We start from the raw sequence: 26,871 nt of genomic DNA, 5'->3' as shown, positions 1-26,871 counted from the left end.
TAGTGGACCTCTACAAAATTTGTTCAAATCATGAACCCCGGGGTCAAATTAACCCCGCCCCATGGGGTTACTTGATTGTACATAGAAAAATCTTAAAATTTTCTAAAAATAAAACCAGAAGGCCTAGAGCTTAGATATTTGACATGTAGCATTGCTTAGTGGACTTCTACAAAATTTATTCAAACTATGATCCCCGGGGTCAAAATTGACCCCGCCCCAGGGGTCAATTGATTTTATATAGGAAAATCTTCAAAAAAATTCTAAAAAAAACCCAGAAGGCCTAGAGCTTAGATATTTGACACGTCATGGTTGTTGATATTCGGGTAAATATCACAAGATGTTGTCATCATTTGATCATGGTTGTGATGTAGATATATTGATCTGCGTTACGTATTTACTGTAATAGTTTGTCCTGTATATGCACTAGTTGGTGATGGATATCCATTAATTCCTTATGTGCATAAAACAGTTTGTTCTGTGGATGTACCGAGTAATGAATAACAGACAGACAGAAAAAAAGACATGCACAAAATGATAGACAGAAAGAAAGACTGACAGAGAAATACAGTCAGTCAGTCTTTCAGTCAGTCAAACAGACATATATAAAGAAAGAGAAGATATATAGAAAGAGAGACAGTCATACTGAGGAACAGGAAATTAGAAATTCACACAGACAAATAAGCAGACAGAGATAGAAAGAAAGCCCGTCTGTCAAACTATAGACTGGCAGATAGACCAATATACAAACATAAATAACAAACCAGACTTATTGACAGACAAAGAGAGTTAGACTTTAAACTAACAGATGGACTGAACACGAAGACAATCAGAAAGACAAGCAGATATTAATAAATTTAAATCATAAACAGATAAATGCGTAGAACAAATTGTGATACGTTCTCGGGAAAATAAGAACCAGCAGGATGTAGCAGCTGGCAGCGGAGGCGTTCCATATTTAACAAATCAGAATGTAAAAATGTGTTTATGCGAATGTACATGTTTATTTAATCGTATAAACAATATAAATGAACATTGACGCATGGTCTTGATAATAAAAATGTCCTATACTAACAGAAAGCAAATAAAATGTACTAAACAAGAATTACTGGCTTATAGCCATAGCCATGAAACTATTACAGATGAAGTTTTTGAAGAAACCCTCCTTTACTTAAGCGTAAACATTTACCTACATTTTCGCGTATGAAGGATGATAACTTGTTTATTTGTCCTGACTGCGATCGGAGATTTTTGCAGCAACTCCATGACATTTACAAGGCTTTATTTTAATACATCCCAAAATGTATCGATTTAAGTAATATAACATAGCAATGAAATCTTGGTGAAAAACAATTACCGAACAATGTTACTCATACTTGAAAAGTTTGTCATTGAAGAAGTGAAGATATCATATACGAGACAATTTAGAACTGTTAGTGTTAAGTAAAGGAGTGTTTCGCTTGTGAATTTCTGTACCGTAATTTAGATAAAGGCGCATTTCCCATCCTACAAGAATATAAACCTTTTTAGCTCTAAATCAATGTTTTTATGGTATTTTTTGTTATTTTAGTTGTTATGTCAGTTCAGTAATGACAAATGGATTTAAAGCAAATGAGCACAAACACTCTTCTTCTAAAAGATCGTCTAATAGATTTTGTAAACTATCATAGCAGTGTGGTAATGGTAAATAGAGTCCAATACTTGGCTATGTTCTGGATATTATGGAAAAAACGAATGATTTATATCATATATCATAATTACATTCTAACAGGCGTTGCCTGTTGTTTCACTGTAAGGTTACGAACATTTTTACATCTTAGACTAATAGAATCATCACAACTTAAGTATAGTGAAGACTGCAGAAGTTTATATTTAAGCCATAATATAATGGGTACTTATGTATAAGTATTAAATAATTGATTACAGATTGGTTTTGAAGTATTACACTACACTACACCGTATTGAGAAAAGAGTAGATTTTTATTTAGTTTAATAATGTTTATTAAAATCTCAAGCCATACATCGAAGGCAGAAAGCTTTTTTATCAATTTAACTAATGCATGAACAATTCAACTCGTGTAACAGCAAAATGGTATGGCTATATGTTTTGCTTGAGTTGACCCTTCCCATTTTTTTATTAGCTCACCTGTCACAAAGGACAAGGTGAGCTTTTGTGATCGTGCGGTGTCCGTCGTCCGTCGTCCGTCCGTCCGTGCGTGCGTCCGTCCGTCCGTCCGTAAACTTTTGCTTGTGACCACTCTAGAGGTCACATTTTTCATGGGATCTTTATGAAAGTTGGTCAGAATGTTCATCTTGATGATATCTAGGTCAAGTTTGAAACTGGGTCATGTGCCATTAAAAACTAGGTCAGTAGGTCTAAAAATAGAAAAACCTTGTGACCTCTCTAGAGGCCATATATTACACAAGATCTTCATGAAAATTAATCAGAATGTTTATCTTGATGAAATCTAGGTCAAGTTCGAAACTGGGTCACGTGCGGTCAAAAACTAGGTCAGTAGGTCTAAAAATAGAAAAACCTTGTGACCTCTCTAAAGGCCATATATTTCATAAGATCTTCATGAAAATTGGTCAGAACGTTCATCTTGATGATATCTAGGTCAAGTTTGAAACTGGGTCATGTGTCTTCAAAAACTAGGTCAGTAGGTCAAATAATAGAAAAACCTTGTGACCTCTCTAAAGGCCGTATTTTTCATGGGATCTGTATGAAAGTTGGTCTGAATGTTCATCTTGATGATATCTAGGTCAGGTTTGAAACTGGGTCACGTGCGATCAAAAACTAGGTCAGTAGGTCTAAAAATAGAAAAACCTTGTGACCTCTCTAGAGGCCATATATTTCATGAGACCTTCATGAAAACTGGTCAGAATGTTCACCTTGATGATATCTAGGTCAAGTTTGAAAGTGAGTCACGTGCCATCAAAAACTAGGTCAGTAGGTCAAATAATAGAAAAACCTTGTGACCTCTCTAAAGGCCATATTTTTTATGAGATCTGTATGAAAATTGGTCTGAATGTTCATCATGATGATATCTAGGTCAAGTTCGAAAGTGGGTCACGTGCCATCAAAAAGTAGGTCAGTAGGTCAAATAATGAAAAAATGTTGTGACCTCTCTAGAGGCCATATTTTTCATGGGATCTGTATGAAAGTTGGTCTGAATGTTTATCTTGATGATATCTAGGTCAAGTTTGAAACTGGGTCAACTGCGATCAAAAACTAGGTCAGTAGGTCTTGAAATAGAAAAACCTTGTGACCTCTCTAGAGGCCATACCCTTGAATGGATCTTCATGAAAATTGGTCAGAATGTTCACCTTGATGATATCTAGGTCAGGTTTGAAACTGGGTCACGTGCCTTAAAAAACTAGGTCAAATAATAGAAAAACCTTGTGACCTCTCTAGAGACCATATTTTTCAATGGATCTTCATGAAAATTGGTCAGAATGTTCACCTTGATAATATCTAGGTCAAGTTCAAAACTGGGTCACATGAGCTCAAAAACTAGGTCACTATGTCAAATAATAGAAAAAACGACGTCATACTCAAAACTGGGTCATGTGGGAAGAGGTGAGCGATTCAGGACCATCATGGTCCTCTTGTTTTGACAATTGTTAAGTATGAAAACTTATGTCTTAAAAAGAGTTATGCTCAGTCATTTAATGATAGAATACATTTTTTGCCGATCAAATAAATAATTTTCTGGAAAATGAAAAACAAATAATCTATGTCAAGAAATTATTGAAAAGTGCCCAGCAGAATCGGTTCCTGGTTGTACAGTATTTCTTGTTTTGCTCTTTGTCATTTACCAATTAATTATTGTCCTCTTCTCTACCAGCTGGCCGCTAATAACAATAGAGGAGAGAAGAGGCTGTTGCAAATGATGATTATTCCGTGAAGTTGTCCATATTTTACAGTTTTAAGAGAATCAAAGCATTTGACAAAAATTGAAATTGAGATAACGAAATATACCGAATAATTGCAGTGCGAATACGGAGATAGCAAGCGGACCCTATGACTTAAAAAATATATCGTCTTGCCAAGTACTATTTTGTAAACTACCTGACAGTATGAGTGACTTATGAATTATCTGTATAAAGGGTCTCCTGCACCAGGCTGTAAACGCTGACTCAGATACCAGACCAAATGACGTCATTAAGTACTGTACCGGAAACGGAAAGTTGGAGCATTTGCTTCTTTCATGCAAAAGTTTACTCGCTGTAAAGTGTATTGACTTCTGTTTCTTATGAAACAGGACTTTCCGTTATAAGTCCTACTGACATGACAGCTTGACATTTCCTGTTGCTGTTACGGACAAGGCTTTCCTTTTCGTGTACTTGCTTACATTAAATAATGTGTCTACTACTGTTATTCTACAATGGGCAACGACGAAGCGAATGATATGCTGCTCATCTGGAATAAAATTGTTTTTCCTCCCGTTCTGATAAATTTCAGCATGTCATAGAGACGATTTGCTAATTTGTCTGTTAAGCGATGATGGCAACTTTCTCTGAGAGTATTGACCAGTCGGTTTTCCTGCTATTTTTGTTTATTGACTCACATTATCTGCTGAATGGTAAGATGGCTAATTTATGCCTTTTTCTTCATGTCGCCCTCACCACAATGAAAGAATGATGTTTTGTTGCTTTTCTGTTGTGTCGTTGTTTCGTTCTTTTGCAACCGCCTCAGCGAAAGTACGACATATTGCTTTTTTGTCTTTGTTTCGTCTTGTTTTACTTTGTCGTTGCGACGGGGGTGACCAAAACGAAACAACCAACGAAACAAGAAAAAACAGCAAATTATCTTTTTTTCGCCCTCCCCAAACGACAGTGTGTTGTTAAAACAGTGTTCAGTCAGATAGCTTTTTCTGTTTAGGATGAAACATATACAAAAAGTATCTCATAGTATACAAAGGATAAACGTTAATTAAGACATGTTTACATTTTGTATATAGGATAGTATTTATTAGCTTTGTCCATAGTTTTATTTATATGTAGCAGAACCGCTGAAGTCAGTGCTTAGAGTTGTTGCAAGTTTCATTACTCCTCACTAAAACACTCAATCAAACCAATTATACTATTATTGCATTCTATGTTTTTTAGCGATTTAATAGTTACTTTATGACAAAAAGTGTTTATGAAATGATAAAGATTTCATGAAACGTTGTGATTATCTGTCGTTACTGTAAATGTTGCAGTAAAGTTTTAACGTAATCTCGATTCAACGATACATGTACATGTAACAGAAATAAAGCAGTTACACATTTTATCTATTCATATAGCTCTCTGTTACACATTAAACAGTGAAAACATTTCTAAAATATATGACAATGGAATCCGTTTGTGTATTGCACAAATAATATTATTATAATTTTATGATGAATTGATGGATGTATTGTGTCTAAACAGATCTTTATACGATTTACTGGATATACTTCTGCATTATTTTCCACAACAACAGTAATGTAGTAGGCATATCGGCCTTGACAAAAATCCCCAAGGTCAGTTCCATAAACAAGGATATTCACCTCATCAATATACAATGACTGTTTAGTATGGACGGGTGAAATACCTTAATATTGTTTGCAGTCATGCAAGACTGTGTTTTCTTAGACACCGCTGGTTATGTCTAAAGATATACGATATTAAATCCCCATCGTACTCACAGAGGTTTTTCTAAATAATCTCATAATCCTTTAGGAAGCGTTCAGTAGAATGAGGGTCAATTTTATCACATTTTTTAGCTGGATAGTTTCTTTGAGACGTCCATGAAAAAAACGCTATATTGGCGCACTGAACGCACAAGTTCAAATCGTCAAACAAATAGTCTTATACCTGTGTTTTTACGTGTAAAATGTTTGCACAAGTTCCGATCATCAGTTTTGTTTATGGATATTGTACACAGTAATTTAATGTTCCATGAGGCTTTTAATTTTATATCAAAAACAAATGAAACAGCTATGCAAATAGTTGGTACACATTATCATATGGGTACAAAAGCGCTACTTTTAATACTGCGCATGAACTTTTACAATTAGAACCATAAAGGGAGGTATTAAAAACAATAGCTTCAATAAAACTTTCTTCTGTGATCATCAATATTCAAACCTTTGACAAATAGTAGAGAAAATAAAACAATTACCGGAAATGAGATTTAACAAGAAATTATCTTTTAGCCTTTAAAATAAGCATTTTTTATTTCCACATAAACATAATTCAACATCTCCCATTATCTAAGACTTGTTGAATTAAATTGTTTCTGTGATATGTCTTTCATTGGTGTGTTGCTTTCCACGTCATTTCGTATTTACAATCGAATAAAAAACACTGATCTGCAAATACCCTATTTGCTCTCATTTGAAACTGATATTTAAATAAATCGACATGCTATTATTTTCCTTGACTGCATTCTGTGTGTAAGAATGTCACGGCCTCGCACCATTTACACTGGCACGAGCCTGATATATCTGAGTTCCAGGGGTTTACAATTGGACTATTCAATATATTCGTTAAGTCTTTTATTAGTACCACAATCAATATCGTACATCAACAACGGTTATCTAAAATTAACAATAACATATAATAAGTAATAGTACAGAATTAACAAATACAAATAAACATGTTTAATATAATAAAAGGTGAAAAGTTTAAGAAACAATGTGAAAATGAAAATCAGTTCTAAATTCTAACAAAGGACTTCGTGAACTTGTCAAAAAACAATAAGTGAAAATGTTGTTTGCTCATTACCGTATTTCTTTACTAAAACTATGCAAAAAATCATTCTAAAATTATTAGAAATAAAAAGTTAAACAAAATTCAAACTTACTGAACAATGCCACGTATTTCCCTCGTAAACTCAGAAAAACAAATCTTTTTAACAGACTAAAAAGTATGTCTTTCGCTTTTAGTGTATAAATTCTTAATGTCCGTTTGGGCGATTTTTAGTACATGCGCGATGGCTATTGTTTTCAAAAAATATATATTTGCGTAATAAGCAACCAATGAAAAACTTGAACAATACCCTTGGATACAAACCTAAGAATAGATTCCACCAAATATGGACAGTGCTTAATTAACATTTTTGACAAATTCCAAACAACAATGAAAATATTTTAGCAATTACGCCTGCCAGATGCAATATTATACTAGAGATAAATTCAACCAACATTATCAGCCACTTCCCTTGTTAAAGATAGAAAGGTCAGAAGGTCTCCTTACACCGCCCCTCAATGAACCTTCAAATTTCAATAGAAGTTCATTTAAAAATACTTTAGGAGACTAAGAAAAATATACTTATTCAATGTAATATTTCATTAATGTAGTGAATATATACGATCTACATAGTCTATATTGTATTTTAACAAAAAAATCGATTTCAGAAATATTTACACGCGAATTATAACGACTTACAGTATTTGTTCGTAAACAAACACTATCTACCATTACGCGTATGTTTATAAAACACGTTGCTCGAGAATACACAAACTTGAAATCGGTCTTACTTTCTCTGAACCATTTACCCTAACCCTACATGACCGCTCAAGTCCGTCTCTCCCTTTACTAACCTCAAGCACACGTCCTAGAGGCCAGCGACCGCGTGTAGACGGTTCGTCACAGACAAGCACAAGGTCATTTACCGTCAAATTTCTCTGTACATTGTGCCATTTTTGTCTTACCTGCAAACAGGGTATGTACTCTTTCGTCCATCTTCTCCAAAATATGTTTGCAAGATACTGAACTTGTCTCCACCAACGCTTGCAATAGCTATCGCCCTCTCAAACAAACCAGGTGGTATGCACGAGTTCGAGCGCAGAATAAGAAGTTTGTTTGGAGATAACGGCAGTGGGTCACGTGAGTCATCACTTACCTGAGTTATTGGTCGATCATTCAGTTTTTTTTCGACTTCCGTCATCAGTGTCATTAAAGCTTCGTCACCCAGAAGCTGTTCACGAATAACCGATTTTACCGCATTTTTGATTGATCTTACCAACCTTTCCCAGACACCACCCATGTGACTTGCATAAGGGGGATTAAAGTGCCAGTCAATCGTCTCTTGAAGGAAATATTTAGACAAGCGACTTTGGTTCCATTGCTGAACTGATTCTCGTAACTCCCTTTCTCCTGCTCTGAGATTTGTTCCGTTATCACTGAAGATCTTTACGGGGCGTCCTCGACGGCTTAAAAACCGCTGTAAGGCACATATAAACGAATCCGTGTCAAGACTGTGGGCTATTTCTATATGTACCGCCCTGGTAGTCAAGCAAGTGAACAAACAGCCGTACCTTTTCAGATGCCTCCTACCAGATTTCACATACATCGGACCGAAATAATCAACGCAAACGTACGTAAACGGTGCTTTGTCTGGTATGAGTCTCTCGGCTGGAAGTTGTCCCATCTGTTGCGTTTGGGGACGTTGTAGTTTTCGCTTGCATTCAATACATTTGCTCAGTTCCGACTTCACAGTTTTAAGTCCGTGGACAATCCAGTATTTCTGTCTAATCAATGACAAAATGTGGTGAGCGCCCATGTGCGCATTGATTTCATGATATTTCCTAATCAGAATCCTCGTCACATGGTGATTGTTTGGCAAAATAATCGGGTGCTTCACATCACTGTGTAAGTTGGAATTATCAAGTCGTCCGCCGACTCTCAGGAGACTTCCTATGTAAACGGGGCTTAATTTGGTAAGAGAACTTACTTTTGGAACACGACCTGTTTTCATGACACTGTTTATTTCAATATCGAACGCTTTCCCTTGTACAAACATGAGAATAGCTTTGGTCGCTTCTCGAATCTCACATACAGTCAAACTCCCGCGTTTTACTGAAGTTCCGGTACTTTCTTTTGATCTCGAGTTCCTTTGAAAGAAGTACTGTTTGAACCTAAGAATGTAAGCTACAGCTCGTTGTAGTTTATGCCAGTCGGAATACTTTGCTAAAAGATCACTTATTCCCTTATCACACTTACCTTGTGTCACGTGCGTCGTACTAACCTCTGTCTTTAATTCTGTATCATTAACATCTATCGTCACAAGGCCTGGGGTTCCTGGCCAGTGTGAACTATCGCACTGCAGAAATTTTGGACCTCTAAGCCACGTTGAAAGCTTATCCGTTTCGTGAGGGTGCACGCCCCTTGACGCAAAGTCAGCAGGATTTTCCTTTGTAGGTACGTACCTCCAGTCCTGCGGCGTTGTTACATCATGAATAATTGCCAGTCTATTGGCAACGAAAGTCTTGAATCGTCTTTTCGCATTCTGGATGTACCCTAGAACGATCATAGAATCTGTCCAGAAGTATCTTTTATCTATATTCAAATCTAACTCCTGTTTCATTAGCCGATACAACTTCACAGCAAGCACTGCTGCAGCTAGCTCCAGCCTAGGTATTGAAATAGATTTGATCGGCGCCAACCGGGATTTTCCCATAACGAGACTACACTTACTGTTTCCTTCGGCGTCGTAAATCTTCACATACACCGCTGATCCGTACGCCTGTTCAGATGCATCACTGAACATGTGTAACTCTATCTTGGAAGATTTGTCTAACTTGCCTGGCTTCAAACACCTGTCAATACTTACCTTCGACAATTCTGGAAGATTCATTAACTACTGAGACCACTTTTCGGCGTCGACTTCAGATACCCTTTCATCCCACTGTAATTGTTGTCTGCAAGCATTCTGTAAGACCAACTTTGGAATAAGAGTCACCGGTGCAACAAAACCGAGGGGGTCATACAACGAACTTGCAACAGATAATATACCACGTCTCGTATGACTCTTTTGTTGAAGACTTACATCAAATGCAAACTCATCTTTATCTATGCGCCACTGCAGTCCAAGAGCACGTTCAACTCGTGGGGTAGTTTCAAGGTCGATCTTCGTTGTCGAGCCTGCCCTCTCCATGTCTGGAATCGAATCCATGATTTCTTTATTATTAGATAACCACTTTGTTAACCTTAACCCTCCTCTAGATAAGATATCTCGGAGTTCAGAAGAAGGTTTTATACCTACCTTTGCATCTGTCACTGACTTCAAGAGGTCATCGACGTAAAAGTTGCGTTCTATCGTTTTCACTGTATCGTCACTAAACTCCTTAGTGCTATCACTTGCTGTACGTCTAAGACTGTATGCTGCACAACTAGGCGACGACGTTGCTCCAAATAAATGGACAGTCATACAGTATTCACACGGCTCTTTTTCTAGATCACCATCAGGCCACCACAGAAATCGAAGTGAGTTCCTGTCACTGTCTTGTACCTTTACCTGGTGAAACATTGCCTCAATATCCGCTACAAGAGCGACAGGTTCCTCTCGGAATCGTATCAGCACTCCTACAATGCTATTCATAAAATCTGGACCCTGCAAAATGTTATCATTCAACGACGTACCTCTATACTTAGCTGCACAGTCAAATACTATTCTTACCTTTCCTGGCTTCTTTGGGTTGATAACTGGATGGTGCGGAAGATACCAAACCTTACCAGTTTCCATTACGTCTGCATCTGTAACAGGATTAGCATACCCATTTGTAATATAATCATTCATCGTGCTTCGGTACATTGTATATAAATCCTCATTACCTTGAAGTTTGCGTTTCAAATACGCAAGTCTGGTAGTTGCCAACACTCTGTTATTTGGTAAATTCACGTTTTCATCGCGCCATGGTAGTCCGATCTTGTAATGTCCGCCATCTTTCTCTATTGTTCTTTCCATGATTGATAGTGCACGGCGATCTTCAGACAACATACCTGTGCTGTTGTCTAATCTGCATTCCGGAAAGTCGGTTTTCCATAACCTATCAATCTCCTCTTGCACACTGGAAGTCTGTTGGAAGTTTACATTCATATCTGTAGACAAAACAGTCTTACCTGTCGGCCCAAGTATACTCCAACCTAGAATCGACCGTATAGCGTACGGCTCACCTCTATTTCCTCTCCTTTCTTCCTCTACCCAGAACGCCTCTGGGGTGTCGCTGCCAATCAATAACTCTACCTGACCTTGTTTAATCCGTGGCAAGCTTATATCTGCCAAATGCTTCCATTTTCCAACCTGCGAACAATCAGGGAGTGATCTAAGTGAAATAGGTAGGCGATCAACTGACCATACCTTATTCAAAGTCACCGTCTCGCTTCTATCAATAGAACTTACCTTAAAACTCAGTTCAACCCCATTCCTACGTTCGGAAGACTTATTAACGGTTGTGATGCTAAACTCTCGGGGTGTACCTGTAGCTCCCAATTTCTTAATTAACCCTTCCGTACACAATGTAACATCGCTACCCTCATCCAATAAGGCGTATGTTTTTACATGCACAGGCCCATTTTCGATAATAACTGGCACAATACGCAAACTTACCTTATTCTTCCGTGGATCATTCGTAGCACAACAGTTACTGTTCCCTGATTTCTGACTTTCGTCTTGATTCAAAGTACTATGAAGCATCGTATGATGCTTTTCATTACACCCTTTAATCTCGCAACAACTACCTTTGCGACAAAATTTAGCCAGGTGTTTAAAATTCAGACAATTTTCGCACATCTTGTGCTTCCTGATAACCTTTATTTTTTCTCCTAATTCAATTAATCTAAATTTTTCGCAGTGCATCAGTTTATGAGCCTCTTTACAGTAAACGCAAGATAAACTTCTCTGGCGATACAGAGGTGTCTCATTGCCCGAATAATTACCAGAAGTAGAAGTAGATAGCGTGACATATTTATCTCGAGGAGAAGTGCCTTTGGGTGCAGATTTAACCTTTGCCGTATACATGCCTTTTGACGCACTGGCTAAGTCTTGACCATACATTGTGTTTGCTACTATAGCTCGCTCGTGAACAAAGGTGAGCAGGTCATTGAAGTTCGGTTCGGTACCCTGCTCGATCAGCTTACTAGCGCGTTCGGCCCATTTTGACCGAATATGCATGGGTAGTCGCCTAACTATTTTCTTGAGATTTTCAGTATTATTGATATCAGAAACAAACCCTATTTGCGAAAGTGTTATTTGACATTTTTCCATGTCGAGCGACAAATTCATGAGGCCTTGTACGTCATTAGGTTTAAATGGGCTACCATCAATCAGTCGTTCAACATGGGACCTAGCAACTAAGTGAGGCTTACCATACCTGCCTTGGAGGATTTGTTTCGCTCTTACATACCCCTCATCTGATGGCAAAACAACACAATCTTCGATGCTACGACGAGCATCACCATTACAAAATTGCACTAAGTAACTAAGTCTTAATCTATTGTCCTTCACTCTCATTTCAATGTTTGTTTCAAAGTTTTTGATAAACTTGCAATAATCCGCTGGATTTCCACTAAATGTCAGTAACTCTGGTTTTGGTAAGTTCAGACTTTCCTGCACACTAGATGATAGCCATAAATCCATTGAAAAGATCATTGTCACTGGGTTTGGGATTGGATGCTGCAACTACGTTTAATTCCGGCTGACCAAGAGTAGGGGTTACGTCGGGAAGACTTCGCACGTACGCCTCTGTCTTTTCTCTAGCACTTTGCCTCATTTCGGGCAGAATTACATTGTTCGACGCAACACTATTACTGCTCGAACTTCCGCTGTCGTCTTCAATTTCGATCCTAGCCAGATCGTTCTCAACCGCTATTTTCTCCATTTCACGCCTTATTTCTGCTTGCTAAAATTCAAGATCTTGCTGCCGTCTTTCTAAATCTTGACGTCTGCGGATATGCGCTAATTTCAGCTCTGCCCGCTGTCGTTTGCGTTCGGATGACGCAGCACTATGGCGACTTTGTGAGCGCGTCAACGACAGAGTTTTGTCGATCGCTCCAATTCGCTGGCTAACTTGCTCCAGTATTAAATCCAGCTCTTGTCGGCTCTGTCGGCATGATCGTTGGAGCTGTGTTTGCTGTTCCTGATCGAACACATCAATATCACTAAGTTCCTTTTCATAAACATTCCAACTGTCAAGAACTTCTCTTCTCAGTTGTGATATTTTCCCATCATCTGTGCCAATCAAAGCTAATTCCAAGGCTTTCATTGCCTTCGCGAATTTCGAAGCACATGACTTAATCAATGCTCTTTTGTCACTTACACTTGTAGACTCAGCTAATGACATGATGATACTAACAGTCCACTTACGAATTTAACTAAATTCAAAATGACTGTTCAATAACTGTAAGAATGTCACGGCCTCGCACCATTTACACTGGCACGAGCCTGATATATCTGAGTTCCAGGGGTTAACAATTGGACTATTCAATATATTCGTTAAGTCTTTTATTAGTACCACAATCAATATCGTACATCAACAACGGTTATCTAAAATTAACAATAACATATAATAAGTAATAGTACAGAATTAACAAATACAAATAAACATGTTTAATATAATAAAAGGTGAAAAGTTTAAGAAACAATGTGAAAATAAAAATCAGTTCTAAATTATAACAAAGGACTTCGTGAACTTGTCAAAAAACAGTAAGTGAAAATGTTGTTTGCTCATTACCGTATTTCTTTACTAAAACTATGCAAAAAATCATTCTAAAATTATTAGAAATAAAAAGTTAAACAAAATTCAAACTTACTGAACAATGCCACGTATTTCCCTCGTAAACTCAGAAAAACAAATCTTTTTAACAGACTAAAAAGTATGTCTTTCGCTTTCAGTGTATAAATTCTTAATGTCCGTTTGAGCGATTTTTAGTACATGCGCGATGGCTATTGTTTTCAAAAAAATATATATTTGCGTAATAAGCAACCAATGAAAAACTTGAACAATACCCTTGGATACAAACCTAAGAATAGATTCCACCAAATATGGACAGTGCTTAATTAACATTTTTGACAAATTCCAAACAACAATGAAAATATTTTAGCAATTACGCCTGCCAGATGCAATATTATACTAGAGATAAATTCAACCAACATTATCAGCCACTTCCCTTGTTAAAGATAGAAAGGTCAGCAGGTCTCCTTACACTGTGCTTCAAAAGGATCTTCATAACTAGATTCTCACAGACAATATTGTGTTATCATGAAGAGTTTTCCCAAATTTGAATGGTTCTTCTGTCTAATATTTATGTAAATGTGGGATAGTCAGGATATAGTGTACGGGCAATACATTTTACATACATTTATGTCATTAGGAAAGAGTTAATGTTCCGAAAAAGACAAATGTTACGCAGTATATCACTTGGACCTAAATAGATCTCTCATTTATTATGCTACTACGTCCAAGGGGAAATGTAGATCATGAGTACATAATTTTGATTAACTTTTAAGACTTATACCAAGACCCGGATTACGTCTTTCTTACATGAATCCTATGTTTGGTGTATAAGACATCAATGCCTTTATAATATGAATGCCTAGATTTGTCTTTATAGAATATTTGAAGTTTTCTTACATCCGATTAGTTTATTTATTTTGTAGTAATATGTTTTTAACACAATCCAGTTTTCATATTCTGCCAGTATACCAGTAGGTTTCTCTTTCTTTCTACTTTCTTCCCATTCCTTATATCTCAAATATAACACGACTATAAAATACTTGATGTACGTCCAGGTACTACAGTTCAAATACCTATGTACTTTAAATGTTTACGTTCTTTAAACCCAAATATATGGAAAGACTTTAACGTATCTTTAATACTTTCATTGAAACATCAGTAGGTCAATAGTATGATTGTTTTTATTTTTCATGGAAAGGCATGACAGTGTACGAATGCACCAGGTGTACTATTTATCTGCATGCCAAAGTTCTTCCGCTCTAAGTATACTGACTCTTCTAATTCATGACACATTTTCTGTTAACAGTTTTATTGACTTGACAGCTTTACATTAGATATTGCAGACGAGGCTTTCTATTCCTACATTTTCCGGCGTTAAGACGAAGAGGAATAATATGCTGCTCGTTTTAGGAAAAGTCAGCAAAATTTACCTTCGGATGTTATAAATAAGAATAAGGATAACTCATAGCTTTGGAAACATATAAGTGGAAAAGGCAATCAAATTCTATTCAACAAAGTGTTGATATTGATGGGTGCAAGATTGAAGATCCACAAGTATAACCAACACTTTTAATAATTTCTTTACTAATAAAGTTCAAACCTAACCAAAAGACTCGCTCAGCATTTTGTAAAACTCTCTCAATTTGTAGCAGATAAAGTTCCTCCAAAGTAAAGTTTCAGGTACCACTTGTACAGAAAATATTTATCTAGGTTCGAAAAAAGCCACAGGCATTGATGGCCTTAGCCCCAAAATACTTAAATTAGCATAAAACGTCATAGCTCCGACCATAACATATCTAGTCAATTTAGCTATACTCGACATGAATTCCCGAAAATGCCACAAGACAGCTAAAGTATTTCCTGTTCATAAGACTGGTAAAAAAGCTGATCCAAATATTTCTGTATTGTCAAATGTTTCAGAGATAATTCAGAGACATGTCAATAAAGACTTATTCGCTTATCTCAACACATGTAACTTGAGGCAGGCATCGTTGTCAGGCTTCAGACAAGACCATTCCTTCCTGCCAAACTGCGCTATTTAAACTCATATTATTTAGCCAATTGTACATAATTTTATCTTCTGATATTTCCTAGATCTTAAACTTTCTCATTGTACTACATACTTTTTGTGTCACTAAGATTTAATTGGTTTACTATACGTTATCTTAATTTAGGAGTATATCATTAAAGCACTTTGGTAAACAAACAACATCTTTAGCAACTATCTACCTGTCCATTATAAGTTCTACCGTACTGTCCTGTACGACTGGATACTAACATGTTATCAAAAATTTTAACTTTAAAATGAATACCATTTATAGAGAAATGAAAATAAACAATTGCTGAAAAACAACATTCTATTTAATTCTATGAAATTTCAGCACTGGAAATTATTGCAAATGCTTCGAAACGAAATATGTATTAGTTCTTTGAAAATGGTGAATTGTTAAAGGCATTGAACTGAAGGTGTGGCCCCTTTATGCAGTCCTTTTCCGGTATTCAATGCATATATCAGTAAATTGACAATTATTAGAGTAAAAGAAATGTTTTATATGCTGTTCAATTTTCATGTAATACAACTCTTTCTTTCTATGATTTGGTGTACTTTAAATTTTGTTCTCAAAATAGGGGGCTAGCCGTTAAATATGTCTTTTCTGTCTGCCTTATCAATCACAGCATGTCACATTAATTATTAATGTAGTGACAAGTTGCTGATTTGTCTGTTAAGCGATTATGCCAACGTTCATTTAGGCTATTGTTATTCCTGACACCGGTTTGACTACTATCTATCTTGTATCGACTTCATCCTACCTACTGCAGCCAGTGAATGCCCAAAGAAAAGTAAACAACCTGCTACATTTTGTATCAGATAAATTAAGTTTCTTACCAGGTATGTAATTTCCTTCTTCTAACGAGTAACAAATAGTATTATTAATCAATTTTAGATATATAAAAGGAGGTTTTATTGTGTGCAACAAATGTAAATATATAACATATGCCATTATCAGCAGTTCCTCGACGTACATTTTGTTAAGATGGGACCTAAACAAAATGAAAAACGCGAGATCGGCATTGTGTATGGAGTACTGTTTTTTTGAATATTCAGACGTATATTTCATATATTATTTCCATGTCTAACTACTGAAGACGGAAACAACTACCATTGTCTTAAAAAAACGGTTGTCAAAGGATATAATACTTCAAACCGAATATGAAAATGTTTCAAGTTTAGTACAAAATAGCATTCTGTGCGTATCGACGGATGATCGGACAAAATGATCACTTAGCAGGTTAACGAGTTCACAAAAAATGGCGTTCGTGTGATTTTGCTCGGAGGTCTCAACATAATCTCGACTCAACAATGCATCTAGAGATTTATTTACTCATCTCATGCACGTGGTTTATGTTTTTGACGGCAGACTTTTTTTTAGACTTTTAACACTTCAGAGGCTGAGCCTCCGTATCTTATGTAGAAATACCCACAGACACTTGGGGTCTGGAACCCCCAACCCCTCCAGCCCAAACTACTACGCACCTGTGTATATTTTTATCATCATCATCGTATATCCAGACCCAAACTATAATCACACATGCAATGTTAAACCTATTTGAACTCATTTGAAACAAGAGCTCGTCGAACACGAAATGCCCCCCTTGATGCATTCAGTAATTGCACAAGGAACAGAAATTATCTGCTCACTGTAAACACAAATTCCATTTCGGAACACAAAACTATGCAAGTGGTCCAAATTTGAAGCCTGTACCTTCAGAAATGTGAAAGTAGGTCACTAGGTCAATCTCAAGATCAAAGTTCATTTTAGTACACAAAACTATGCTTGTGGTTCAAATTTGAAGGCTGTAGCTTGAGAAATGTGAAAGTAGATCACTAGGTCAAAATCAATGTCAAATTTTATTTTGGAACAAAAAACTATGCATGTGGTCCAAATTTGAAGCCTGTACCTTCAAAAATGTGAAAGTAGGTCACTAGGTCAATAACAAGGTCAAAGTTTTTTTCAGTACACAAACCTATGCATGTGATCCAAATTTGAAGGCTGTAGGTACAGAAATATGAAAGTAGGTCACTAGGTCAAGATCAAAGTCAACTCATGTCAAGGTTCATCTTGCCACTCAAAACTATACATGTGGTCCCAATTTGAATGATGTAAGTTATGGACATGAAGATTCTAAGTTTTTCCCTGTATAAGTCTATATGAACCATATGACCTCTGGGGCGGGGCCATATTTGACCCGAGAGGGATAACTTGAACAAACTTGGTAGAGAACCACTAAATGATGCTACATTACAAATTACCAAAGCCATAGTCTTTGTGGTTTGGACAAGAAGATTTTCAAAGTTTTTCCCTATATAAGTATATGTAAACCATGTGACCCCCACGGCGGAGCCATATTTGACCCTAGGGGAATAATTTGAAAAATCTTAGTAGAGGACCACTAGATGATGTCATATACAAAATATCAAAGCCCTAGGCCATGTGGTTTTGGACAAGAGGTTTTTCAAAGTTTTTTCCTATATAAGTCTATATAAACCATGTGACCCTAGGGGTGGGGCCATATTTGACCCTAGGGAAATAATCTGAACAATCTTGGTAGAGGACCACTAGATTTTGCTACAAACCAAATATCAAAGCCCTAGGCCCTATGGTTTTGGACAAGAAGATCAGAAACCATTTAACTGTTCCTGGCCAATGTAACCTTGACCTTTGACCTAATGACCTCAAAATCAATAGGGGTCATCTGCTGGTCATGACCAACCTAACTATCAATTTTCCTGACACTAGGCCCAAGCGTTCTTGAGTTATTGCCTGAAAACCATTTTACTGTTCCTGGTCACTGTGACCTTGACCTGTGACATACTGACCTCAAAATCAATAAGGGTCATCTGCTGGTCATTACCAACCTTCCTATCAACTTTCGTGACCCTATGCCTAAGCGTTCTTGAGTTATCATCCGGAAACCGTTTTACTGTTCAGGGTCACTGTGACCTTGACCTTTAACATACTGACCTTAAAATCAATAGGGGTCATCTGCTGGTCATTACCAACCTCCCTATCAACTTTCATGATCCTAGGTCCAAGTGTTCTTGAGTTATCATCCGGAAACCGTTTTACTGTTCAGGGTCACTGTGACCTTGACCTTTAACATACTGACCTCAAAATTAATAGGGGTCATCTGCTGGTGATGACCAACCTCCCTATCAACTTTCATGATCCTAGGCCCAAGCGTTCTTGAGTTATCATCCGAAAACGGATTGGTCTACATTCCGACCGACCGACCGACAGACCGACCGACCGACATCTGCAAAACAATATACCCCTCCTTTTTCAAAGGGGGGCATAAATATATATAAACTTTCACTAGCTTAAAAATACACAAGATATAAATGTTCGCCAGAAATATCTCTCACACCTACATTGAAAAATCATCTCATGTTTACTATTTTTGCAACTTTCCCCAAGAATTCTGGTGTTCTTTCATACAATATATATTTTTCTTCAAGATGATGTTCACGATAGTACTGAATTTCCAGTGTTGTCAACAGAATATGCGAAGAATTCTTCAATTGTCAAAAAATTCAAAAAATATACACAGGTGCGTAGTAGTTTGGACTGGAGGGGTTGGGGGTTCCAAATCCCAAGTGTCTGTGGAAATACCATTTTTCAACTCTTAATATATCCGATTGTTGTTAACGGTATAGATAAAAGGTGAGAGTAGATTTCCCGGTAGTACAGAGCACCCAGGACTTCTTTGCACTTTGTGAAATACTTTTTTTGGTTACTAGTTTGGTGTGTACTCATATATTTACGAAACAGTTATTTCGTAAGTCCTATGTGCTAAGTACCTTCTTCAGAACAGAAATAATGTACCTGGAATTAAAATCTGTAACAAAGAAAAAAACATCTAGATATGATTGTTAAGTGTAAATATATCCTAACTGATAGTGACGCAGTTTACGATATTTGGACTTTTGCAATAAATTTCACACAGTAATGAACTGCTCACAGTCTTTTTATTTCAAATAGCCTATGTCACCACTATCATGCAATGCGAGCTTCATCCAATTAATGAATTGCACACATCAATGGTCTCTAAATAGCCTTGAACTTGTATACATTGTTTATAAATGTTGTATATTATGATATGCTATCGACTCTGAAATGTATTGTTTTTTTCTAGTTCGCAAATTATATGAACGCATTTGAAAACCCTCATGTATTTTATGGTATAGTTTCATTGATATTAGTATGCGAGATCAAATCATAAATTGAGATATGGTCAAAATATATATGTAAACATTGAAGTTTTCAGTGCAGTAAAAATGTTACAAAGACATGTAAATTATAACTTAATAGTCCTTGATGTTGAATTTGTTCATCATTTGCAAACATTGTTAAGTACTTCACAGGGATGGTATTGAACTATGCATATGCAAATAAGCTCAAAGGTAGGTCTCTCCTACAAATCTAAAACAAGAGCACCGCCTTGCGGGTGCTGACGCTCATCTGATTTTTTTGTATAATAGAAATATTGTCCTACCCATGATTTTCTAAGTCTAAAAAGGGCCATCATTTTTGCAAAAACCAGGATAGAGTTATGTTTCTTGATGTACAGTGTCCACTTATGATGGTGAAAAACTGTTGCAAGTTTTAAAGCAATAGCTTTGATAGTTTATGAGAAAAGTTGACTTAAACATAATACTCAACCAAGAAAATGATTTTCTAGGTCCAAAAGGGGGAATAATTATTGCAAAAAGCAGGATGCAGTTATGTTGCTTGCTGTACAGGGTTAGCTTATGATGGTGAACAAGTGTTGCAAGTTTCAAAGCAATAGCTTTGATAGTTTAAGAGAAAAAGTTGACCTAAACATAAAACTTAACCAAGAAATCTGATATTTTCTAAGTCCAAAAGGGGCCATAAATCTTGCAAAAAGCAGGATGGAGTTATGTTTCTTGCTGTACAGGGTCAGCTTATGATGGTGAACAAGTGTTGCAAGTTTTAAAGCAATAGCTTTGATAGTTTAGGATAAAAGCTGACCTAAACGTAAAACTTAACCAAGAAAACTGATTTTCTAAGTCCAAAAGGGGCAATAATTCTTGCAAAAAGCAAGATGGAGTTATGTTTCTTGATGTACAGTGTCTGCTCATGATGGTGAACAAGTATTCCAAGTTTCAAAGCAATAGCTTTGATAGTTTAGGAGAAAAGTTGACCTAAACATAAAACTTAACCAAGAAATCTGATATTTTCTTAGTACAAAAGGAGCCATAAATCTTGCAAAAAGCAAGATGGAGTTATGTTTCTTGCTATACAGGGTCAGCTTATGATGGTGAACAAGTATTCCAAGTTTCAAAGCAATAGCTTTGATAGTTTAGGAGAAAAGCTGACCAAAACATAAAACTTAACCAGGCAACGCCGACGCCGACAACCGCTCAAGTGATGACAATAACTCATCATTTTTTTTAAAAAAAAATCAGATGAGCTAACAGGTGAAAAATAAACAATATTAAAACTTTTCTTGTTCGTAGCTTATGTTGGTATTTTAAGCTACTTTGAAGGGTTTCCTAAACGGTATATCTAATTAACTACTAGGTTAATAGTTGTGTGTATTAATCTCTTCTTGGTTTCTTTTTTATTGGGTTTTGTAAGCAGCCATAACAGCCATAACGTTTTTGTACCTCGTGTATATTTGCCTACATATGTCATTTTACTTCATATTTACATGTATTGAGTGAAATAATAAATCTTGAAAATCTATAGATAAGTGTCAAAGTTTTTCTGGGTAAATAGATACAGTAATGATAACCTGCACAACAACCAATTATTGACATTTGGTTTGCATTTAATAGACTATAATTGTTATACGTTAATCAATAATAGTGCAAGATTTCTAATGTTCAGTCTCTCTTTCAACCTTATCTCATGTTGATTCTTAAACTATTTGCTGTATGACAGGAAATATTTATTGGAATTGTATCATGGATTGGGAAGCAAGGCCTGGGGGATGTTTGCATTGATCCGACCTCAATTAAACAAATGCCATATTAGTAGTCTCGGCCGTAAAATCAATTGTTCATTTGGCAATTATATTAAATGTCAAAATAAATGTAGAGATATGTATTAATTCGTGAAAGGACAGTTAATATTTAAGCCACTAAAATGGATAGATACAGTAAAAACTGAGCAATACAAGACATCGCCGACCAATATGGTACTTACTGAGGTAGGATATGTTTCATTTTTCAGTACAAAAAGGTCTGTAAAAATGTTAAATACATAAACATAATGTAAGATCTTCGCGAACACAATAATTTTTTGTCTGCATAAATATCAAATGTTTACTTATATCATGGTCATATTCACAGCAATTTGTTAGGTTAGTCAGTTAAAATAGCAACATTCTTTACAGCGTTTCTGATTTCTTGGAAAGGTCTCCCTCGACATATGAAAATATTATCATTATACCACATTTAAGTGGCATTCTTTTCATGCATATATAACTTCAAAAGCGTTTTCCATTAGACGGTTAAACAATACAAGAGATATAAACACAAAACACTATAAACAAGGCATACCGATTAAGATGTAATAAAAATAAGATTAATTGTGCTGCTTGTGAAGTTTAAAAGCAGTAAATGTTCTTCGATCGGGAGAGAGTTCCAAAATCTGGAAGCACATGGCATACCTCAAGATGCAAGTCTTTCAAATAACTAATGACTGGATCTTTGAATTGAGGTTCCTTACCTGCCTGTTTATGCGAGATGTGCGTTTGCTAAATGGTTTGAATGAGATGTATGAAACAGATATTTGAATAAGAATATATAATCGGTATGGCTATAACAGGACGTCCTTATTATCATGCGAAGTGACTATGAGCACTGTTATATTTTCTCCATTTGTGCGTGCGTTCGTCTACCTGTCCGTCCGTCCCTCAGTCACATATGTCAAATGTTGTTCTTTTGCCTGAAAATATGACAAATGGCCCATCAGGTGGGATACTTTTATTTGATTGGCAATAGTCTTGTTATTTCATGGCGTATTTATGTGATGTCAAATATTTCTCGTTATCTGTAGTGTTTTCAGCAAGTCAGATTTAACCTTCCCATAAAACTCTTTATTTGATTGGCCGTACGGAAGTCAGCATTCAGAAGTTGCATTACGTACTCCTGTTAAAACAAAGTGGCAATGAAAATTTCACAAAGTAATTAAGTCACCTATTGTAGTATAGTCATTTATATATAACATCTGTTTTCTGAAGTTCTTTTTTCTATTTTCATGAAGACAGTTGACACCTTTGAAAATGTCAATTTAATTGATCCTGATTTAAAGATAGCTGACAGTATCTTGAAACTGGACTTACTTAATCAATACTTACTTTGATTAAGGACTTTATTAGCTAAATGTCGATACCGTGACATATGCACTGACAAAAACATGTGTTTTGTTTGAAGTTTTGTAGTGAGCAACCAATAATCAACGTTTAAAACTAATGAATTGTAACAACGTACTCTCGCGTATTTTTGAGAGAAGAAATTGAAGAAATCAAAAGAAATCAAAGGTTTATATTTCCTTTTATTGAGCTAATTGATGAAATACTGTTTTTCATTAGTGACTTAATCTGACGATCTACTTAATTTCTAATTTTTCGCAAAAAAAAAAACAGGATAAAAATTGTAGTCGCGCATGCTTTAAATAAACATGTTAGCAAGTATTAGAGATAAAAGACACGCTATCATATAGGACATATTTTATTTTAAAACATGTAAGAAGGACTATTAACTTCTCTACCAAGAAACAAAACGTGCTGCATGCCATTATTTACTCATCATGCAATATCACCATTCACATAGTCAACCAGTAAACCTTTTAGAACTAAGCGTCGTTTCAGTTTTTGTAGAAAACCACGAATGTTTAAGAATCGCGTGTAACTTGTGCGGTTGTTTGTGTTTAGGAATCATATTTATGATTAAGTATCAATCGGTATGTTTTTATCTAATTTCTCGAAGAATTTATATAAACAGCTTGAAAGCTTGACACAACGTTCGTACTTATCCGTACTCAAAATGTGTCCGTACTCAAAATAACTCGAATGTAAAGTTATTATTCTTGAAATTGTGCTCCTGTTTACCAAATTTTGAAGTTATATAAACAACTACTGGTAATTTCATGTTTGTAATAAGGAGAGATAAAAAAACGTTTAAAAATCTTCTGTATGTGCTCTTGGTAATGTTGTTGATTTCTGGGCCCTGGTTATGGATATTTAAAACATGTTTACCGTTTCCAAGAACAACAGAATGGTAATTAAAAATGTACCGGAATCGTAAAGTCATCACATATGAAAACAATACATTTAGTCGTCGTGTAATGTTTTTTTTATGTATTGAGGGGGAATTTATATAAACAGCTTGAAAGCTTGACACAACGTTCGTACTCATCCGTACTCAAAATGTGTCCGTACTCAAAATAACTCGAATGTAAAGTTATTATTCTTGAAATTGTGCTCCTGTTTACCAAATTTTGAAGTTATATAAACAACTACTGGTAATTTCATGTTTGTAATAAGGAGAGATAAAAAAACGTTTAAAAATCTTCTGTATGTGCTCTTGGTAATGTTGTTGATTTCTGGGCCCTGGTTATGGATATTTAAAACATGTTTACCGTTTCCAAGAACAACAGAATGGTAATTAAAAATGTACCGGAATCGTAAAGTCATCACATATGAAAACAATACATTTAGTCGTCGTGTAATGTTTTTTATGCAAGAATAGCGACAATACACGTTTGGTTTGTGTACTAACGTCTGCAGAAGCCCGCGGGATATGATTGTGACCTCGACCGCGGGCTTCTGCAGACGTTGATACACAAAAAAAGTGTATTATCCCTACAATGATAACAACAAACTTAGAACTTACTGTCTTTTTAAAAATGTGTGATGTATTGAAAACCCGCGTATTCATACGAAGCATTTGCCAAATTTAGATATTCTATAGCCCCACTTTTGTTAGGAACTGGGAGATGAATAATTTTTTAAGTTGGTAACCGTGTTAAAATTGGTTGTGTAGAAGATAAAAGCCATGTTGTCTTATTGCCCTATTCTAATATAAAAATATATATTTTGTTTCCCAAGTACCAAAAGGTAACAAATTTTAACTTTAAGTCCGATGTGGAAAATATGGTTATGTAGTTATCCATTGATACTATGCCAAAGCCTGCTGGAATATAGTGCAATCGAGAAACTCACATATGTATATTCAAAGTCGTCACATAACTTGGCCAAATAAAAGAGGTTTCAAGTGAAATTTCTCTTCTTTGTTGTCACTGGGATAAAATAAAACATTTGAGTATGTAAATAGCTACGGGATTGAAGAACTCCAATGCCACTTTGAAATGCAACTTCTTGATATTTTTCGGCGACGCCGTCTACATTCGTTTTCGTTACCTATGCCACGTGACTTCAGTTTGCAAATCAAACTACTTGATAACGCATTATAGATAATTTATCAAAATGGAAGATTTATGCAACACTCTGCCTGATTGGACGAGAGTGTCAATTTCTTTATCTCAACATGATAAGTAAGTTTAATAAATATGATAAAAACCTGTTCAAATACCAACATATATCAAATTAAAGAAAGAGCTGAATACGGTCTGCGTATCACATGAATAAGGGTGTGATAAGAGTCTTTCATGTAGAGAAGTGCCTTTTAAAAGATTTTCCTTGTTACAATTGTCGTCTGTATATGAAAATGTTTCTTGCTTTTGTGACTTATTCAGATTGCATATTAAAATGAGTACTTGTTTGCTTTGATATATTTGTTATAAATTATTTAACTGATTTATTATATATGAATATTTTTCTTTAGTATGGTATGCAAATATTGAACTCAGTTGAAATCTATTTTATTATATATATGCTATATAATGACTGAATCTCATTACACTGAAATGAAGGTACGCTGCATACAGTTTATCGATGTGATATGACTATGGTCAAACTTTGCTTATGAAACAGAAATATTGAAATAATTACAATTGTATGTTTTGCTTGACGTTCACTTTTTTATAGGTTTGACGTCATTGTCCAAAGATTCATGAATAGCGAATATGCATTTGTTAAAGCGGGATCAGTTGGCCTATTTTAGAAATAAATAAAAATAATAAATAAAAAAATCCTTTAATTGATTTTTTCTCATGTATTCTAATCAGACTTGATTTGTAGCATCTTTATTAGGCCCGCAGCCAACTTTGTTCAGCTAGGACATTTAACCCCTTTTAGGGGCTGCTAGAGCTAAAACTAGAAATGCCTTTATACAGCGTCTCATGAACAGCTTGGTGGATCTTTGTCATACTTGGTCTGGAGCATCATTATAAGGTCCTCTTCCAAATTTATTTATATAGGAACTTGGGCCCTATTAGGGACCACTATAGCTAAAAGAAGATATGCCTTTCTTCGCATTAACCACTAAAATGTAATGGATTTTTATCAAACTCGATGTGTAACAATATCGTAAGGTCTCCTGCTATTTTGTTACAAATGGGGATAGGGACCAATTTAGCTAAAAACATAAACACGTTTAATGACCTCTTCTCATGAACCGCTTCATGAATCTTCATCAAACTACTGCTGTAATTATTCGTCTAAGGATAAACGAAACAAAATTGCAACCCTACGAAACCTTTGCGAAAAATTAAAAGAGAACCATTTAAATTGTTAAAGTGCGGTGTTTAGTTTTGCAATTGGAAAAATGTTAGATGAAAGATGAATATTAGATGAAAAATTCATAAACTTCTTTCCTTATTACAATTCGCCGACTATCATTTTTAAAGATATTTCTTGTTAAATTTTGTCCTCGAGATTGCCCAAAATTCAAAGGTAGATTGAAATTCTGTTTTTCAGAAGTTTGATTTTTGATTTTAGAGCTTGCTTGGAATTCAGTGCAAGCGCGAAAATCAACTAATTGAAAAACTGAATTATGAAAGACGATCTTCTAGCATACTAGGTTAAACATTCATCTTAGAGCTAGGTCAGCGTCAATGCTCGACTTTTTAAAAAGATAAATTGAATGTTGATCTTCAAGCAGACTCTAAATACAATAACAGCTCGATATTTAACTTCTTAAAATGTTTATTTCGCTATTCAGGCTGGAAATGCAGTGCTAGATTTTCAAAATGTCGAGCAAGCTCGAAATTAAATTCAGTTTAAGGTCAAAATTCGGCTATTTCAAAATTTCGATTTTGGAGCTGGTTCGACATTCCAAACCTGTTTGAAATTCCATCATTGTAAAAAATCGAAAAGGCTCAAAATATAAAACAAGGGAAAATGTATTAACCATTTTGAAAATAAAATGAATTTCGATATATTCGATCCGGCACGA

The 26,871-nt window shown here is 35.7% G+C and overlaps 3 protein-coding genes across 4 annotated transcripts in view; 1 reads left to right on the top strand and 2 right to left on the bottom strand.

Annotated features, from left to right (window-relative positions):
- LOC123525237 (cAMP-dependent protein kinase catalytic subunit 1) overlaps window positions 1-26,871 on the top strand; it is a 290,456-nt gene that overhangs the window by 52,282 nt on the left and 211,303 nt on the right. The window lies entirely within an intron of this gene.
- Window positions 6,540-9,607, bottom strand: LOC128555863 (uncharacterized). Its single transcript, XM_053539634.1, has 3 exons — window positions 7,874-9,607; window positions 7,509-7,682; window positions 6,540-6,566 (listed from the first exon to the last, which is right to left on the bottom strand). Exons 1-3 carry the CDS (start codon window positions 9,605-9,607, stop codon window positions 6,540-6,542), a joined length of 1,935 nt encoding a protein of 644 aa, XP_053395609.1.
- On the bottom strand, window positions 9,611-12,262 carry LOC123564038 (uncharacterized). Its single transcript, XM_045357292.2, has one exon. It carries the CDS (start codon window positions 12,260-12,262, stop codon window positions 9,611-9,613), a length of 2,652 nt encoding a protein of 883 aa, XP_045213227.2.

Source organism: Mercenaria mercenaria, chromosome 3 (assembly GCF_021730395.1).
Source record: "Mercenaria mercenaria strain notata chromosome 3, MADL_Memer_1, whole genome shotgun sequence".
NCBI lineage: Eukaryota > Metazoa > Mollusca > Bivalvia > Venerida > Veneridae > Mercenaria > Mercenaria mercenaria.
Note: the sequence above shows the minus strand (reverse complement) of the source record. Positions and strands in the feature narration are given on the sequence as shown.